The sequence below is a fragment of the Phaseolus vulgaris genome, chromosome 2 (genome assembly GCF_051622355.1).
Source record: "Phaseolus vulgaris cultivar YP4 chromosome 2, ASM5162235v1, whole genome shotgun sequence".
Taxonomy (NCBI): domain Eukaryota; kingdom Viridiplantae; phylum Streptophyta; class Magnoliopsida; order Fabales; family Fabaceae; genus Phaseolus; species Phaseolus vulgaris.
In genome coordinates, this window is record NC_143499.1 from 43770471 (window position 1) to 43791053 (window position 20583).

The 20583-nt window shown below is 31.9% G+C and overlaps 2 protein-coding genes across 5 annotated transcripts; both read left to right on the plus strand.

Moving 5' to 3' along the window:
• Positions 1-20: 20 nt before the first annotated feature.
• LOC137812374 (signal transducer, putative (DUF3550/UPF0682)) lies at positions 21-5873 on the plus strand. Of its 2 annotated transcripts, none has more exons than XM_068614319.1 (9): positions 21-797; positions 2591-2794; positions 2894-3136; positions 3465-3531; positions 3623-3811; positions 3986-4077; positions 4595-4774; positions 4859-4995; positions 5146-5873. In XM_068614319.1, exons 1-9 carry the CDS (start codon positions 282-284, stop codon positions 5330-5332), a joined length of 1815 nt encoding a protein of 604 aa, XP_068470420.1. In that variant the 5' UTR covers positions 21-281; the 3' UTR covers positions 5333-5873. The 2 variants fall into 2 exon arrangements, 1 of the variants encoding a protein (XP_068470420.1); XR_011081251.1 differs by having other exon boundaries at positions 67-797; positions 3986-4081.
• A 1732-nt stretch (positions 5874-7605) lies between these two features.
• On the plus strand, positions 7606-11032 carry LOC137812375 (pentatricopeptide repeat-containing protein At2g13600). Of its 3 annotated transcripts, none has more exons than XM_090298935.1 (3): positions 7606-8641; positions 9790-9932; positions 10007-11032. In XM_090298935.1, the coding sequence occupies exons 1-3, from the start codon at positions 7858-7860 to the stop codon at positions 10025-10027; spliced, it is 948 nt and encodes a 315-aa protein (XP_090155061.1). In that variant the 5' UTR covers positions 7606-7857; the 3' UTR covers positions 10028-11032. The 3 variants fall into 3 exon arrangements, with proteins under 3 accessions (XP_090155061.1, XP_090155060.1, XP_068470421.1); XM_090298934.1 differs by having other exon boundaries at positions 7653-8641; positions 9790-9977; positions 10063-11032; XM_068614320.2 differs by having other exon boundaries at positions 7658-8641; positions 9790-11032.
• The last annotated feature ends 9551 nt before the right edge of the window (positions 11033-20583 follow it).

Below are 20583 nucleotides of genomic sequence, written 5' to 3' on the forward strand. Positions count from 1 at the left end.
TGTAGAGTAAAAAAATAAACATGCACATAGCGTTATTTATAAAATTAAATATTAAAATTATATTATATACTTTTCTTACACTGTCTTTGGCAAACGAAAAGCGTAACCGCCCTCTTGAGTCTTCACCGTTTCTCTCTTTTTCCGACGCGCACATACAAACGCACATTTCGTTCCTATTTTCCGGTTAGCACTGCTTTCTCGAATTCTCCGATGAACGGCGGCGAGGAGCGTCACCGGACGGAGACCTAAGAAGGCTCTATCTCTCTGATTCTCCGGAAGGCATGTCCGAGGATACGGAGCGGGCGCTGCAGACGTTCCGCGCGCTGGTGGAAAGCGCGGACAGGAAGTTCGGGCGCGTTCGGGACGTGGAGGCCTACGGCGGCGGCGCGAGCCGGCAGCAGCAGCAGCAGCACGCTTTCCAGAAGGTGTTCAAGGCGTACACAAGGCTGTGGAAGTACCAGCAGGAGAACCGCTCGAAGCTGGTGGAGTGCGGGCTCAGGCGGTGGGAAATCGGCGAGATCGCTAGCCGAATCGGACAGCTGTACTTCGGGCAGTACACGAGAACGAGCGAGTGCAGGTTCCTCGTCGAGGCCTACGTCTTCTACGAGGCCATACTCAGCAGAAGGTACTTCCAAGGATCCGAACCCAACGCCAAAGATCTCGGTGTTCGCTCCAAGGAGTTGCGGTTCTACGCGCGCTTTTTGCTTGTTTCGGTCATTCTCAACCGGACCGAGATGGTTAACCACCTCGTCGAACGCTTTGGGGCTTTGGTTGAGGATTGCAAGAGTACTTTTCGGGTAATCTATGCATTTTCTCGTTCACTTCTCAATTTGCTTTAATTTCTTGTTTCAGCTTTCGGAGAGGAAAGTGAACTGATAATATTCATCTTCTTTTTTATGTGCGTTTAGTTATTTTATTTTTTTGTTTCTGCAAATGAAGTTGTTAGGAGTGAAGCGATGTGAATATGCTTGGTGTTTCCTTTGTAGTGAAAAGTGAAAATACTTTAACTTAGGGATTAAGTAAGAAGCTGCTGTGTAGATCAATCGGTTACTGGTCATTGTATGATACTTGATTTAGGGTCCGTAGGTGAGAACCTGAGGATGATTAGATTAGCTTCTCGTGTTATGGGCTATATGATAGAACGGAACAGCGTTTATATGCTGGCTTGATCTGTGTAATGTTCTGACCCCACCTACCCTCGTGTGTTTTTGCATGAAATATGGTATAATTCACGTTATTTTGGGATAGAATCCGTGTCAGTAAATTATGTAAGTTTTCATCGTTTGATGGCAATCCCACTGTAGGAGATTTTTGAAATAAGAATGTAATCTTTGTTTCATTGACATCTGATTCCAAAGGATAAAATTGACGGGTATCTAATGGATATTAATTTAAGCAATTTTTGTTTCCTTTGTTTTAGGGTAGGTTGTTTTCGTAGCCTTAGCCGCAAGATTCATTTTTTTTTTCTGTTACAGCTGACCTCACTATTGTATGAACTATGAAAGTGATCACTAGTGGTGGTCCGGAATATATAAAGGTTATTGAAGGTTCTCGGTTTTACAGTAATAAAGAAAGGCAAGTGGTAATTTTTTTAAAGAAATGGCCTCCTATTATAGAACCATATTAATGCTCTGGATCGACTGGATTTCAAGTTGTACACTACTATTTTAAATGTGGGGGCCCGTTTTTTCTAGAATAAATTGTTGGTGCAGTGATGATTTTCTTTTCAATCTTATATGAAGTTCAATAACAAAGAAAGAAATTACTGTCAGCTGGCAAGACAAAATTAAGGATTCTGAAGTTCTTTAATACATTTACATATGTTGATTAATTTATTATATTATACTGACTACAGGGGCAATTTTTGTTGAATAACATTGTTGGTACAGTTATGATTTTCTTTTCAAACCGTATATATAGAGTTATTTAACGAGAGCATGATATGTAGGAGTTAATCTTGACCATACTACTAAACATGGACAGTCAAGATTGTCTTACTTAAATCTAATATTGATTTTCTACTTATGATTTTGTGGTCAAAATTAGTTCGTCAAACAAGAGCATACTAATAAAATTTCTGTCAGTTTTTCAAAACAAAGCACAAGGTTCTGAAGTTCCCAAATGCATTTCATGTGTTGATTTGATAAGTATATCAAAAGATCAAGATAATTAGTGTTTATGCAGAAAATAATGATATTTTATTATTTGGATGATGACAACAGTCCTATAGACTATAGTTGGTATTTCTTAGTAAAATTACTCTATCTTTTTATGTCTGGCCTGATACCATGATCATCACTGCATTGTTCTGCTTTAGCTGTTATCATTTACCTGTTAATTTGCATCTTTGATTGTTGTTCTTTAGGGTTGGAAGTCAGGCCTCCACTTCTCAATCTGATTGTTATATACTTTTTAATTCATATCGTTCAATATTAATATTGAACTTCTGTTTTTTCTTTATAAATAGATCTCATTAATTTTCTTATAACCGAATTTGTTTATGCTTTGTATTCCATTATTCATCTGGAGAAAAAAACCATATGTACTATATTACATGTTTGACTTATGAATGTGAATAATTTCTTTTCAGGAAACTAACTTTAAGGAATGGAAGCAAGTGGTGCAAGAAATTAACCGTTTCACAAAAGTTGATAAGGGCTTTAGTTTCAGACCCCTGCGGTATTGTGCCACATTTGACACTCATCGAGCTTCTCTTCCTTGTGTGGCTCGTTTCCATGCAAAGAGGGTTTTAAAATTTCATGATGCCCTGTTGACAAGTTATCATCGAAATGAGGTTAATAATGATTCACTTTACTGTGATGATTCTTAAATTTGAATTGTTAGTTTACTTTAGTGGCTAAAAAGGGACTGGAGCTTATATTCTCCCTTTCAGGTCAAGTTTGCTGAGTTAACATTGGACATGTATAGAATGATACAATGTTTAGAATGGGAGCCTAGTGGAACATTCTACCAAAAGCATACATTTAAACCAAAGGAGAACGGTGACACAATTGATCACTCAGGAGCTTCTGGGATAATAGACATGAATCTCACTGCAGATATGAGTGATCCAACTATTCCTCCTAATCCTAGAAAAGCTACCCTGTACCGTCCATCTGTGACGCATGTGATAGCAGTGAGTTTTCAAGTGTATTGGAAAGACTATGTCAATATCAAATGATATCCCGTGGCTATTTTATGTCTTATCATGGCTTGGATATTTTTGTTTGCCTCTGGTGTGCTTAATTGGTTTAGTGATTATTATAATATACTTTCTTATCTATTTGTGCACACATACATGTGGGTTTTTTTCCCTTTGCTGTATGATCTGATTTATGATCAATGCCAAATTTTTTACTTATTGAAAATAAATGGCTGTTCACATCCTATTCATATGCAATCTTTCACAGGTCTTTGAAGACACAATTCGTTGTTTCTTATATAAGCTTCATCATGTTATGCAGGTTATGGCAACAATTTGTGAGGAGCTGCCACCAGACAGTGTTGTGCTAGTATACCTTTCAGCCTCAGGTTTACATTTTCTCTTTCTTTTTCAAGTATAAATAGTCTTCCACTCATGCCCGTTATACTAGGTTAGTTACCTTAATGATCATTCATGCAGGGAACGCTGGTCTTAATAATGTCTCTCAGGTGGAAAATTCTGGAGGTTCATCCAAATCTTCAAGACACAAAGTCCCTTCTCAGACTTCCCATGGACAGAATTCTGGACTTTCTGAAACTCAAAATAATGGCAAGAGAGAAAGGGGCTATTATGACAATTATCTGTGGTTTGGTCCCAAGGGAAATAGTGGTAAGTACATGCTCTGAGTCTATTCTCTATCTAATTTCTGTTCAGATTGTTCCAGGAAATGTTAAAAGAATGTGATATTTTCTCTTAATTTTTGGGTTAGTTTAAATGAAACGATATGCTAGAAAGGTATCTCTGTTGTTGCTGCACTTACATGTGCCTTATTTGAATTATCAGGTACAAATAATCTCTACCCTGGCGATCTTATCCCATTCACTCGGAAACCTCTTTTCTTGATTATCGACAGTGATAACAGCCATGCATTCAAGGCAGGTTTGTCATAACTCAGAACTTGTGTATGAGTTGTCTGAGAACTTTGTTAGGTGGAGCTGTTCAGGATATTCCCTGAATCTAATTTTTACTCTTTAATGGCCTGATAACACTTGTAATTAGTTTATTACTGTATAGTCCAAGGGTTTGTCAAAATCCTTCAAATTGAATTTTAACTCACCAACCACATTGTTGATTTTCTTCTACAATTTGAATATCAATGTTTAACTTTCTTTTAGGACAGAGTTAAATGGAAGGAAAGATAGGACCATTATCAACCATTCATGTGTGTTTACCAAAAAAATGACACATACAGCATCGTTCTGGGTTATATAATGAGTTTGTGATAGTTCGTTTTAGGTGTAGAATATTCTCTTGTTGGCTTGTAGCATAGTAAATATGTATTGGAATTGATAGGAAGTTGGATGCTGTCCTTTTTAGGCTTGAGAGTTGATTGACCCATGTTATTTTCTTTGACACGCGGTGACTGATTGTGTACATCATAAACTATTGCAGGTTTTACATGGCGCTGAAAGGGGTGAAACGGCTGCTTTATTCCTTTCACCCTTAAGACCAGTTTTCAAGAATCCATCTGATGTAAATTCAAATAGTGGAAGCCAATTTACCTTTTTTTTGACTTCTCCTTTGTCAGCATTTTGCCAAATGATTGGTGTCTTCCCTAATGAGGCTGATACAGTAAGCATACACGAGTAATCTCTAACATTTCTCAAGTCAACTTTAATTCTCGTTGGTCTAATTTTGTGTTTTGTTAACTTGTAGGATGTCTACAACGAAGCAGAGAACATAATAGCTAATGCTTTCACTGAGTGGGAAATAATTCTTTGCTCATCAACTACCATGGATTTAGTATGGGCGCAGGTTATAAGTGATCCATTTTTAAGGCGGCTTATTCTAAGGTGTTTACACTATACTTTTTAGCCTGTGTAGTTTTTCTTTCAATTTATAATCGGTTATTGATTGGTCTCGGGGGATGTCGACTTCTACCGCTATTAAATTTATTGAATGGACTTGCTGTGTGACATCTTGGTTATCATTTATGTACACAGATTCATATTCTGCCGATCCGTGATCTCTTTTTTCTGCCCTCCTGAGGAAAGTGAACAGTGTCTGCCAATTTGTTTACCCCATCTACCTACTTCTGTTGCACCATCGTCTCAAGCCGTGCGTTCTGCTATCGTGCAACTTGCCATGCACTTTGACGTCGCTGACTCCTTTCACTTTACTGATACATAAGATTGGATCTTAAAAAGTAACGAGTAAAATGTTAAGCTTACATGCAGGCATTGGAAGCAAAGGATTCTCTGATAAAAAACATGAGTTGACCTTTGGGGCGACAGGACAAGAGTATCTATGTGGGTCCTGGGCTGTCTGGTAAAAAAAGAAATTGTTGGTAATGGTTGCTTCTGCTTGTTGTGTTGCTTACTTCGACCCCACCTGCTTCATTCATTTATATATATTGTATTTGGTGGTTTGCTCTTTACTCTGTTAAGATTAGGCCATCATGGGTGCCTGGTGACTTTTCATCTGTTTGGTCGTGGCAAGATAATTTTGTTTTTGTAGCGTGGCAAGATAGTTGTTAGTTTAAAGTTAGTTGTTTTTGTTCATACTTCATAGCTTTGAAAAGGAAAAGAAAAAAACAGGAGCTCATTGTTAATTTTATCTTTTTTTAGCAGAATGGGACGGTATTTAAACAGCATTGATTGAGGATGATGTATTCTAGGAAGAACGAATTCTGTCAAAATTCGGAAGTAGATTACTTATCTTGTATATTCAATTTCAGAGCTCCATCATACTTACATATACAAATGTGTCACGAAATAAGATAACGTTATTATGATAATACATTTTGGTAGACGACAAATAACCATCTCATGTAAATTCTATAAAGTCTATTATTAAAATTTAAGCAGAAGATAAAGAGGCTTCAGAAAAATATAAAAACAAAGACTTATTTTTCACTCATCCATGTCGCAAATTCTATTTTACTAATATTTTTTAAAAGGAACAAATAATAATGTTTAAAACACTATTACATAAAGGATCATTCGAAGTATTAAATAACAATAAATAATAATCTTACTAGTTTATCTGATGTTCAGAAAATTTGGAGAATCAAAACCAAGTAACATACTAATGTAATTCTAAATCAAATTATTAAGTTCTCTCAGGAGTCCTTTGGCCAATCTATCACCATCCTATATATAAACGAACACTCTTACACTTTTTTTAAATGCACAGTATATCTTTACTGCCTTAGGAAATATTTTCTTATAAGAACTGAAGTGTCTGAAGAAAGCACCAAAGTGCGTCACGAGCCAACAATGCATTGAAATAGTTATTTCTTTTGAAGATAACAAACAGGTGCATAAGAGTATTTTAAAAGTAAAGGAAAATTATCTATCGTTTGATAGTTGACAAAATAGCTATTTATTGCAAATATTAGGAATACTACCATTAACTCTGAGTTGGATTGCAAGGAATAAAAATGAAGGAAAGAAGGTTTGAAGAAAGAAAATGTAGGAAAACGAAAGAAAAAGAAAAGGAGATAAAATAGAGTGAAAAATATGTTTGTTTATTTTCGGAGTATGTAATGAAAAAGGAAAAATTATCAATTTGGATAATAATAAATTAATTAAAAGTAAGTAATTGTTTAATTACAAAATTATTTATTAATTTATGATAAAGAAAGATGAGAGAGAAGTAATTTCGATTTTCATTTTTTCATTTTTTCTACTCAATGTAAGATTGAAAAATAAAATGTGAAATTTAATTAAAAATAAATTTTATTATTATTTTCTATCTTACCTAACAAGATTCATTTTTCTGCACCAATTAATATTTTTCTTAGGTCGTGAATCCTGCATTAAATAGCATATCCATACCATGATAATGATTCAAATATCGTTGCCAAGTGTTTAGGTATTTAAAAATGTAAAATAAATAACATTATTAATAATATCCTAATACTCTAAACAAAGCTTATACAATTCTAAGACCACTTAATTTTAATTTCTCAGTCTTCCAGATCTAGTCTATCACAAGCATTACTTGATTTTATTAGGAGAAAAATTTTGGTAATATTAAAGGCCTTTTTGTGAGTAGATATTGCAATTTTTTCTGTAATCAAATTAGAAAAACTTACCATTTTTAAAAAAATTTAAACCCATGTGCTTTATTTTACTAAATCACTAAAATGTCAAAGAAATTTTGAAATATTTTGATTATTTGATGAAGAGACCTTGGAAAATTATTGTAAGATATATTTGATAGAAGTTCAAACATTTTTTTTTAAATAGTGGGGTCGACACTATGACAATTGTATGACAAGTATAAGTGTACCATTCAAAAAATATTTATTGGGATTTCTGATAATTCTACTAATGTTCTAGCATAATTTAAAAAAAAATTAGAAATTTAAATCTATTGTGTAAATTTTAATTACAATTATAAAAATAAAAAATAAATGTTTTTGAATGCCTTTAGGCAGGAAGAGACTGGGCACTCTCGATTCATAGCAACTGGGAGAGAGGATGGCGGAACTTAAACCAGTACTTGTCTGGCATGGCCGGTTTAAGAATTCGTTTTAGAGATGGAAAAAAAATTTTACTCCAAAAATAAATCTAGACATACATACATAAACTTTTATTATTAATTTATATAATTTATAATTATATAATATATATTATACATATTTTCGATTACATATACGGTATAAGATATAAAAGAAAAGGAAGTAAAGTTGCAGTTGCAGACACTCCATGCTCAGTGGTATAGTCTCAGTTTCGCTGACAAACCCAACCTTTGCACGACAACGCCACTTTCTCTTTCGGCTTGCCAAGCTCTTCTCCTCCACTCGCGATGTCTACCACGCCAATCTCAACATCACCGCCCTCTCACGCGCTGGAAAAGTCGACGCCGCGCGCAACCTGTTCGACGAAATGCCCACGAAAGATGTCGTCACGTGGAACTCCATGCTCTCCGCCTACTCGCAAAACGGCCTTCTCCAACATTCCAAAAAACTATTTCACTCCATGCCGCTTCGAAACGTCGTTTCCTGGAACTCCATCATTGCCGCGTGCGTCCAAAACGATGACCTCGATGACGCGTTCCGCTACTTCGCCGCGGCGCCGGAGAAGAACCCCGCCTCGTACAACGTGGTGATCTCGGGTCTCGCGAGGTGCGGGCGCGTGGGGGACGCGCAGAGGCTCTTCGAAGAGATGCCGCGTCCGAACGTCGTGTCGTATACCGCCATGGTCGATGCCTACGCCAGAGTGGAGGGCGGGATTGGGCGCGCGAGGGCGCTGTTCGAAGCGATGCCTCGGAGGAACGCGGTGTCGTGGACTGTGATGATCAATGGTTTGCTGGAGAATGGGTTGTATGAGGAAGCGCGGGAAGTGTTTGTGAGAATGCCGCAGAAGAATGATGTGGCGAGAACCGCTATGATTACTGGGTTTTGTAAAGAAGGGAAGATGGAAGAGGCCAGAGCTTTGTTTGAAGAGATTCGATGCAGAGATCGCGTTTCTTGGAATATAATCATAACGGGTACGCGAATCTCTAATATTCAAAATATGTGTAGTACCCACAAGTTCTTTGCTTGATACCGAACAGTGTTTGTGATTTTTATTTTTACTTTTAGAAAGAAAAAATACAGTCAAACACCTTTTAAAAGACAAACATCTATCCCATCCAGTATCTATTGAAAAAAAATTCAATATTTTTTGCTGAGTTTTCCTTTTTCTCAAATGTTAAACAATAAAATAATATATTATAAATTAAGGTTAAATGTATTTTTCATTTGTTTTTTTAGTTCAAATTTTAGACTAACTGATTACATAAACTCATTGTAATAAATATTATAATACAATTTACAAAAAAAATATATTATTAAATACTCATTCGAATATAGTATCTAGGTCTAAAGTTTTAAGACATATATAGATGTCTTGCTCTTTGAGAAAAGTGTTCTTTTTTAATTCAATTTTTGTTTTTTGAAAAAAAAAAAGTAAATAGATAGAGACACTACGAAATAAGCTAGGTTCATAGGATTCTAGTTATTTCGAAATAATTTCTTTTTCTAGAACAAGATTTAAGGAAACCTTTACCCAGCAAGAGCATCTATTCTAGCATGCCTTTGATTAAGTCTCAATTTGACTCTTTAATAGGTATTGGGTAAAAACCATACTCCTTCCTACCTAGATTAGAGATAGAGCCTGAAAAAATACTAAGTGTGTGACAATCCTTATCTTAAAAGTGGGTTTCTCATAATTGAATTAACTTCAAATACATATTTTAAGATGAATCAACACAAAATATATCCTTAAGCTAAAAATAGTAGCTTCTGAAAAGAATCTTAAAACATGTTGGATCACGTAATAAATTTTAAGTATAAACAAACGAACCCAAGTCTCTGATGTAAAAATGTGTAGACCCCCCAAAATTTCAGTAAACGCACCTAGATTACAATATATATTTAAACTAAATCAAAGAGGAGTGTTCCTTGCTTGCTCTAAAATTAATCTCAATTTGAAAAAAACCTTATCCATTTATAGCATATTTTTTATTAAACTGTTGAATATAAAATAATAATATGTAGTCCAAGGAGGAGGAGGAGGTTGTTTTCTTCTACTCTGTCATTGCATATTTGTTTCTTTTATTATTCCACCTTTTCACAATTGATTCACCGTTTGTAGGTTATGCCCAAAATGGGAGAGGGGAAGAGGCACTGAATTTGTTTTCACAAATGATCAGGACTGGTATGCGACCAGATGACTTGACTTTTGTTTCAGTTTTCATTGCCTGTGCAAGTCTTGCATCACTTGAAGAAGGAAGACAGGTGCACGTTCTTGTAATTAAGTATGGCTTTGATTCCTATTTGTCGGTGAGTAATAATCTGATTACTATGCACAGCAAATGCGGTGGCATTGTTGATTCTGAGCTAGTTTTTGGACAAATTTCCCATCCAGACCTCATTTCATGGAACACTATCATTGCTGCCTTTGCACAACATGGTCTCTATGACAAAGCACGCTCCTACTTTGACCAGATGGTGACAGTCAGTGTTCAACCTGATGGCATAACTTTTCTGAGTTTACTATCTGCGTGTTGTCGTGCTGGGAAAGTCGATGAGAGCATGAATCTATTCAGTTTGATGGTTCATAATTATGGTATTCCACCAAGGTCTGAACACTATGCTTGCTTAGTTGATGTGATGAGTCGATCAGGTCAGTTGCTCAGAGCTTGCAAAATAATCCATGAGATGCCATTCAAGGCAGATTCCAGCATCTGGGGTGCTGTGCTAGCTGCCTGCAGTGTTCATTTAAATGTGAAATTGGGGGAACTGGCAGCTACAAGAATTTTGAATTTGGATCCTAATAATTCTGGTGCTTATGTTATGCTGTCTAATATATATGCTGCTTCTGGCAAGTGGAAGGATGTTCATAGAATCAGGGTTCTGATGAAAGAGCAAGGAGTTAAGAAACAAAGTGCTAATAGTTGGTTGCAGATTGGAAACAAAGTCCATTATTTCGTTGGAGGGGATCCATCACACCCTAATATTAATGATATTCATGTTGCTTTAAGGAGGATAACATTACATATGAAAGTAAAAAGTGACTACGAAGAATTTTTCTTGTCAAATTCTGTAAGTAGTGAAGATATATAATTTATTGGGGGGTCATGCCCTCTGGGGAGGAGGTATGTTTAACTTTAAACTTCAGCACCTACTGCCAGAGTAGCTCAAACTTTTACAGATAAAAAAGCTGGGAATGAGAAAATTCAAGGCAAATGTTGAATTTAATATTAGGGGGCTAGGAAGATCTAAGGGATGAAAACATTTGTAAATTGATGTGGTCCATATTAAGCTATAGGATTCCCTCACCATAATTTCCCCCAAGTTATATTGTATCTACAATATTTAACAGCACTTGTTTGTTAGTTCCGAATTGTTACATGCTACCCAAAGGGATCTACATAAACATAACAAATGAAAAAGAAATGAAGAACAAAACATAAAACCATAAATTAAGTCCTTCAATTTCTTCTCTTGTTTGTAGTATTACTCTAGTTCTTATTTTTTCTTATTATTGTAAGACCAAGTTGCAAATAAGTAGTTTCACCAATGTCGTGTATACTTATCATTTTCTTCCCCGGAGATCATTCTCAAGGGCAGCTGGACGGCCCAATTTCACTTACAATATAAAAAAAAAAAAACTTGTTTTATTTGCATAAGGAAATATGTGTTAAAAATAATGAGATCAACTTTACAATTATTTCTTAAGCATTTTCGAATTTGAATGTAGCAAAGTATTTATTTATCATCGCTATTATTAAACCTTTCTCATTTCATTGAATGTTGAATTTCCCATTAAAAAAATCGTTTTAAATAGGTTTAATTACCTTTTTCGTCCCTATATTTATAGTCAATAGTCAATTTAGTACAGTGGTTTTTAAAAAATTCAATTTGGTTCCTAAGTTTTTTAAAATGTATTCAAAATGGTCCTTTCTGTTAAATATCACCAAACGGCGTTAAGTGGTGCTTATGTGGGTGTAAGTTACGTAGATGGTGCTTACATACATTACTTTAGTGAATACTGAATTAGGGTTTAGATTATTCAAATTGAAGATTTCGAATTTCTGATTTAGGGTTCTAATACGAGGATTGCTCCCCTGGTTGGATTCTGTGGTGCGCTTCCCTGCTTCGATTCCATTCGAAGGTGTGCACCACAGAATCGAATGAGGGGAGCACACTTCCGAATGGAATCGAAGCAGGGAAACGCACCACAGAATCCAACCAGGGGAGCAATCCTCGTATCAGAAACCCTAAATCAGAAATTCGAAATCCCCAATTTGAATAACCTAAACCCTAATTCAGTATTCACCAAAGTAATGTAAGCACAATCCACGTAACTTACACGTGTCTGCCACATAAGCACCACTTAACGCCGTTTGGTGATATTTAACAGAAAGGACCATTTTAAATACATTTTAAAAAACTTATGGACCAAATTGAATTTTTTTAAAATCACAATACCAAATTGACTATTAACTATAAATATAAATATAAGAAAAAGGTTTAAATACTGAATAGTACATACAATACAAAATTTGTGCATACAGCACTAAAAAAATTTTGGGATCTTGTCTCCCGATAAGATATCATTCTCTATTGTATTTTCCTCTCTCTTGATAACTATTCAAACTGGAAACTGTAGGATGTCAAAGAATCGAGATTATAAAATGTTATCCCTAGCAAATTTTGGTGTAACTGAAAATGTCTTTTATTGAGATGAATAAGCTGTAGTTGAATGACACATAATTCCATAATTTTTCTTGTTACATGCAACACGTACACTAATACACTTGATTGATATGTCAGATAAAAAATAATAATATTTCAATAATATAATAGTTTAGATGCAAATTTCAAATCAGTTTTATGAGATGAGATTATGTTTAAAGTTCACACTATACGTTTAAAATCTTATTAGTAAGATAGAGAACAAAAATAAGAGTAAATATAAGATATTGCGATCCCTTTTATTTATTATTTTAGGAAGCAATTTATGTGAGTGTGAGTTTTTAAGTTCAATAAATTAATAGTTGTTATAAATCTAAAGTTTATCCTCTAACAACTACTACTATACTTGCAAAGATTAGCATTAAAATTGAGTTATTAGTTACTAAGAAAATTCATTTTCCCCCTAATAAGGTTGCACTATCTTATTAGGGTTTCCAAGCCAGTGTGCTGAAAATTTGAAGATTGTGTTGTCAGCATCCAAATGTGTTAACTTTCAAGAAAAACGGCAATCAATCATTCATTCATTGTAAACTCAACAAATTAAGATTTGTTGGAGATATGTTGCAGAATAAATAGTAGAATGTGATCATTGCAATCAACAATGAAATGAAGAATTAGGAGATAAGACGTCAAGAACTAAAAATTATTGGGAAATATGTAATATCATTTACACCATTCTTTTTTTAAACCAAAGGGGAGATTTAGGATAAAACCATCTAATTTCTATCATTTCTTGATAAAAAAAAAAAAGTAGGTTTTTTTAAGACCCACGGCAAATCACCACCCCAGTTAGCATAAAATGAAAAGAAAATTAACCTTTTTTTATTTATGAAAAATAAATACTTTGTATAACATAAAATTATTTACGGGAGAATTTATTTATTTATAAATAAAAAAATAGAAGAAGTAAAGAGTAGTTCTCTTATTTTTCTTGGAAGAGAAGTCACGGTTCTTCATTCCTTTATTTCTGAAATTTTAATTATCGTACTGAAGTCTATATTTTTATGAGTTCCCATCGTTTTTTTTTGGCTCAGGATATGTTAGTTTAAGTTTCTACATAATCTATTTCACCAGAATTTGTCAATTAATTTTCAAAAAATTTACAAAATTATCATAAATAATTTCGAATGCATTTATAATTTAAAAATGATTTTTAAAACGCTTTAAACATTACTCTATTTTATATTCTATAGATGTTAATTTACCAATTTTCTCCACAGTGTGTATTTTTGTGAATTGCGCCCTGGTCGACGAAAATTGAGTTGGGCCTGATTATGAAGTTTCCAAAAGCGACAGAACAACACATTAAGATTGATGCAGTGGAGAACGTGTTGAAGTTTCATTCATGGTGGAAGCGACCAATCTTCTAGAAAATGTAATAGTCTAATTTCAATCAAAGTTTAGCTAATGTATAATATTTTTAAAGCTACGATCTTAACATTATATATATAAATTATATTGTACTTTAGATAAGTAGAGTTATATCTATTATTTGCTTATCAATATACATTTGACACTTCGTTCATTCGATCAGACAAACCTTAGTATTACGTACTAAAACATTTTGGCACCTTGGTTATTCAGCTAGGTAAATTCTAGTGTCACCACTGATCAGTCTCTTAACCCAACAAGTCAAACTTGTGAGGAAGGTTAATTATAAAAGAAAAAATTAATTATTTTTTAAGAATGTTGTTAAAAGAACATTGGGCTTACATGGATCTAGAATGATTCTCTGAATAGATAGGGACCATGACAAAAACTATAAATAAATAGATATTCTTAAAGTGAAAGGTAATAAATGTTTAACCCTTGCACATAAATAAAACATACAAATCATGTCTAACTTGAACGTCATATTGTTTATGCAGATACATTGCTCCGGATCAAGTGAGAACAACCGAGATCGACAAGCTAAAGAGAATTGAGAATGATAGGATATTAAAATACTGACCTTATATCTTTGGTGATAAATATTCAACTCTATAAAAACAAATATATAAAGTTTGTTTTTGGTTAGAATTCATTGTATTTCTTTATTTTCTTGAAATTTCAAAAAGTGGTGGAGAAACTCATATATAAAAGAATTTAATAAATTTGAAAAATTCCAAAAATAGAAGAAAAATTAAATGTGACTTTATAGTTTTAATGTTTTTTACTTAGTTTGTGTTATAATATATTTAAACTAAATTAAATACATTGGATGTATTTTTTTCTCCAAAAATTGAATGCTAGAATTAGATAAATGTATCCCTGTAAAGGGAAATTAAGATTTAAAGTTTAAAAATATTTTTAATTTAAAATTTTGTCTTTTTATGATTTAGTGATGATAAAGGCCAATTACTAATTTTCAATATCACTTTTTTATTTTTCATGAATTATTAATGTTTTATTGTTGTTAAATGTTTCATGTTTATTAATTAGTCTATTTAAAAATAAGTTAATTTAAAATTATGCATTTTGATTACCTAGGATGATAAATACTAATTATTACAAATTTGTATGTCACAACATTTGTAACGATCTAGAAAATAGTTTTAGGGTAAAAGTGATATATTTTAAATGACATCTGAATATTTTATTATTATTAAAGTGAAAGGAGTATATAAATAGAAAAATCAGTTATTCAAGTACCAATCGCTTCACAAAATGATGGTGATGCCTAAAATTTCTTACCATATGTGCATATTAATTCATGTAGGTTTGCATGCAATTTATATTCCTCATTAGGTTTTAGTTCTACCCTTTGTTCTCACCAATTTTGTTACTTGGGTTCTTTTAGGGGTTTTTCACATTATTTTGGATTTCAGGGAGATTTAGATTTATTTGCCCTTTGATGGTTAAAGATTTTAGAGTTTGGGTTCTTTTAGGGGTTTTTCACATTATTTTGGATTTCAGGGAGATTTAGATTTATTTGCCCTTTGATGGTTAAAGATTTTAGAGTTGGAGTGATTTGAAAACAAAAGAAAGAAAATTGAGACTTTGTTAAACTTAATCAAGCAAAGGAGGAACCTTTGATAACTTCATTTGAAAAAAATGGCTTCACATTGAATAAAATAAAATAACAAAAAAATGGAGCTAAGAGATGCTTTATTCACTACAAGAAAATAATATTTTTTGTTATTTTTTAATTAAATTTAAAATAAGTTACATATCCATTTTATCCGTAACCGTTTTTATTTATTTACATTACATATATGTAACACTTTTTGTTATTTTTTAATTAAATTTGAAATAAGTTATATATAAATTTAATTTATATATAATAATTTTTTTTAATTAAATTTTTAATACATTACATACGGATATAATCTGTATGTAACATTTTTTATTATTTTTTAATTAAATTTGAAATAAATTATATATGAATTATATTCGTATGTAAATTTTTTTTAATTAAATTTTTAAATATCTTACATACGGATTATATCTGTAATTACTTTTGGTTTACATATGGAAAAAACTGTAATGTCTATTTACATACTTATTAGAATTCGTATGTAACGTTCATTTTACATATGAATTTTTATTCGTATGCAATAATCGATATGTAATTTCAAATTTTCTATCGACATATTTAATAAATATTTACATGTTTGGTTTGCTGAAGATTTTATTCTAGGTCCAAAATTAATTTCAAGTTAAAACAAATTTAGAAAAAAAAAAATCAGTTATTCAAGTTTCATTTTAAAAGAATCGTCATCTCTTTAGAAATTTCATTTTTCCTTCCTCTTCCTTCTCTTTAACTCTCTCTCTTTAAACCCTTTTGACATCATACTAACAATCGGAGTTTGTATTGGAATCCTGACAGCAAATACTTCGAGACTGTTCAATCAGAGTTTTAGACAGACAGAGTATGTTCATTTTTGCTCATTCTTCCTTTGAGTTAATTTTGAACTTGTTAGGTTTGTTTTTAGTATAGGTTTTTGCATGTAGTGTTTTTGGCTTCAGGGGTAGTCCTTTTTAGTTCAGAGTCTTTGTGATATGGTTAAATCATTGATTAAGACTTTATGTTGCCAGTTAAGTTGTCATTGGATCCGGTAGGAGTTAAGCTCTTGGTGAGCACATCTACCTATTCTCAAGTAAGGGAAACTAGTTTTAATTTCAATACAACCATAGGTTAGAAGATCTGGATGTGATGATGACATTGTCACCAATTTCAAAATCTCCTTGCTGGAATGTTTGCTTTTAAGTAAAGTAATGTACTGAGTGAAATTAAATGTAAAATGGTTGATTTGATAATTTTGTATAGTGTATGTTGAATTTTATTTGGATAATTTATTGAATGTGTTTTGATTGAGATTAGAAGTGTTTGAATGATAGTATGAATAACTTTAACTCTATTATGATATAATGGAGTGTAAGAAATTGTAAGTATTAGTTGTTTGATTATGAATGACTTTGATTTAGAGATGTTGAATATATAGATAATATTATAGATTGACAAGGTAGCTATATTAGGATAACTATCCAACTTTGAGTAGGAAATTGTTATTTTCGATTTGATAAAATACAAGTTAGAATGTACAAAAATTCATGAGAACATGCATAAATAACTTTTTGTGCAAATTTTTCTACATAACTCACTCAAATGAAATATTTTCGCTTAGGTGAGACCTTTCTCACTCAAGCTAGCTTGAGATAGTGAGTTCCATACCTATTTTTGCTCAAGCGAGAAAATTCTCGCTCAAGCAAAAATGAGGTGAATTTTGGGGTGTTCTTAGGTTGATTTTCGCTTAAGCGACAAAATTTTTGCTCAAGCGATGATCATTTTCGCTCAAGCTAAAAAAACTTAAATTTAAAGTTTGCTTATGTATTTATGTTTTATTATTTTTTATTGTTTTTAATAAATTTTATATGAATTTTAATTATATATTTAATTGAAAATCATGTAGTTTATGTGTTTATGGAATTTTTGGATAAAATTATGGTTTGTTTGACTTCTAAACTTTGGTGTGATTAAATGATGTGATTTTATATAATGTGAGATGTGAAATATGAAGTTGTAATTGATACATAATTGTTATGAAGTGGACTTTAAGCCTAACTCAACCCCATAAAACCGGCTCATGAGGTTGAGGTTTGCACCCACTTATATACAATGAAAGGCTCTAATCTCTAGTCGATGTGGGATCTCCAACAATAGTATTTTCAGGAAATGAAATAACGTGTTGAGATTGTTAGAATGTACATTGGCTAGTGATTCTTCTACAATGAGGTATCCCGACTCTACTGATATAATAAAATTATATAGATGAAGTTATCCAGGTAGTGAGAGTCGAAGGAGGTTCATATGAATGAGTCAGTTGTTTGAAAGATAACTAATTTGACCTGTTATATGAATTAACCTTGTAGTATGAGGTGATTCGATATTGAGATTATTATGCACATAATTGTGTGAATTCACAGTGAGGTAGTATGACAAATGCAGATCTCTAAGTCTAAGTCAATATGCAAGTCATCCAGAAGTAGAGTCAAGTGTTTTTGTTTTTGTCGGTCAGTAGAAGTCTGACATTAGAAAGATGAATTATGAATTTTTAAAGATACTTGATTTTTGTGAAATTGTATAAGGATTGTTGAATTTATGTTTGTTAACTAAAGTTACATTTATATTAGAAGTTTTAAAAATAGTTAGTTTATCCTGTGGTTTATTTTGTGCTTTGTTTTTTTTTTATTTGTGATGATCGTGTGTTTACACTTGAGCATATGTTGTTTTAGGTGATAGAGCTTAAGTATAAGTTGATGGAGCATTTGATGTTTTTGTTTAAACATATGTAAATATTAGAATCCTTATGAAAAATTATATCTTTTGAGATATAAATTATATGTTAATTAGATAATTATTTGCAATGATGTAGTTTTTAGGTGATGTAATTAGGGATGTTAAAACGTTTCTATTTTTATTATTATTAACTAATTACCAATATTCTATTGTTATTTTTTTTCATGTTTACTAATTTATTTAATATACATTTAATCTAAAATGTGAGGAGAAATTGTTTATAAACTTCTTACATTTTTGTATTAAGATGATATAATAAGAGGGTTGAATAGTATTCTAGTGAATATTTTTTTAAAACTTATGTGGTAAAATAGTTAGATTCGGTTTAATATACGAGACAGAAAACAAACAAATAATAATTTATAAATCAAAGTTTTACAAACACTCATGTACAAAAAATAAAGGTAAGATATGTATTTTTTATACTAGTTGATCTATATAAAATATATGTACATTTCTCAACTAACCGATTAATTATTTTTATCTGACATGGTTCACCAGCTTGATCAACTTGCAGTGTTTGGGGCTTTTGAACTTGTGTGAGGATGTGGTACTAACTGAAATTGATGAAAAGGATGTGTGAAAAAAACGATGGTTGGTCTGCAGTGACAGTGTTGAAGAAGATGAAAATACAAAAATGTTAAAAGTAGGCACTCACGTTTCCTTCTTCTCATGACACTCACCACCACCGTTCCTTCATTCTTTCTTTTCGAACCACACTTTTTCTCAAGGGCCCCACCACCTTCCCTTTCCCAACAATATTCCTCACTCCACACACACCAAACACAACTCTTTCCATATTTTTAATCATCATTTTTTAAAACCCATATGTAATTTAAACTATGCATTTTTTATCAACTTAAATATCACTACTTTAAATCATTTGGTATTATCAACTTAATTATCCTCTTCATGGTATATGAGAATTTTTTTTACTGGTTGGGTTAAAATTAACACTGATGGAGCTGTTTAGGGTATCTTGATTTTGCTACTTATGAATGTATTTTTTGTGGGAGTATGGAAGAATTTATTGGTGCTTTGTTTCTTGAAGTTCAGACTGTTTTGATTGCTGAGTTTTATGGAGTTATACATGCTATAGAGGAAGCTCAAAAGATGGGACTTACTACTGTTTGACTTGAATGTGATTCTGCATTGGTTTGTGTTGCGTTTACTGCTAGAACTAATGTTCCGTAGATGCTTCGTACTCGATTGAATATTTGTCTTAATTTCTGTGGGACAATCAGATTTAGGGTTAATATAGGATTCATTCATAGAGAATCATTTTATTGGTATAATAGACTTCTATCTAATTTGTTCTTAGAATTTTTTATGAATAGGTATAGTCTACCTATGTATCGTTTTTGTTAACATGTGGATTTTGGTCTAATCCCCCATATTTTTTTGTATTTTTTTTCCTTTTTTTAATAATATTTTTTTATATGATGACAGATGATTATTGTTACTTGAGGTGCCAGCCTATCTGAGATTTCAAAGTTCATAGTGAAAACTTTTATAAAAAAAAATATCATTGGGTATTATTATGGTTATAGATTATTTTCAATTTCTATACTTTCTTCATACTCCCAAACAAAACTAGTTTCGTTTCTTCATAGCAGGAGTTACTTTATGTTATGTTGATGAGCAAAGTGGGTGGAGGAGAAAAAAAGTAATGAAAATAAAGAGAGATTGATGTTTTTGAAAGACAAGAAAAATAATAAAAATGTTTAATTACTTTTTTTAGTTCCTGTCAAATAACTTCCAATATTTTTAAAAGTTTAATATAGTTTTAATTTTTTAAATCATTAAATATAGTCCAACTTTTGCAAAACAATTTATTACAATATTTTAACTTTCTTAAAAGATTTTAATAGTGTAACAACATATATAATTTCACAATAAATTTTTTAAGAAAAAATGGAACTAAATTGAAGCGGACAAGAATTTTTTTTTTAAATATAAAAAATGGAATTTATTTTTTTACCTTAATACAAGGATTAAAAAAATAATTAAGCTTTATAAAAAAATAACTCCGAGAAAACATAAAAAGGGTGCAAAGATAACTTGTTGTCAATGCATTTACTACATCTCTCATTTTTCAATGGCCACGTGTACTGGAATAATAATTAAAATATATATAAAGAATAAAGAATAAAAATGAAAATAATATTAAACATCTAAATGTAAAAACATAAGAAATAGAAAGTTAAAATCAAAATACTTATGTAGTTTTAATACTAAATGTTTATTTTAAATTAAAATAACTATAGTTACCCATTCTTTACAAAAACAAAATACATAAATGCGTATTTTTTTAAAAGAGGATATTTAAGATTTCAAAGTAGGTTACTGCTGCTATCTTTTTTTTTTTGTCAACCTACATGCATCATGGTTATAAAATTGGATAAAGTA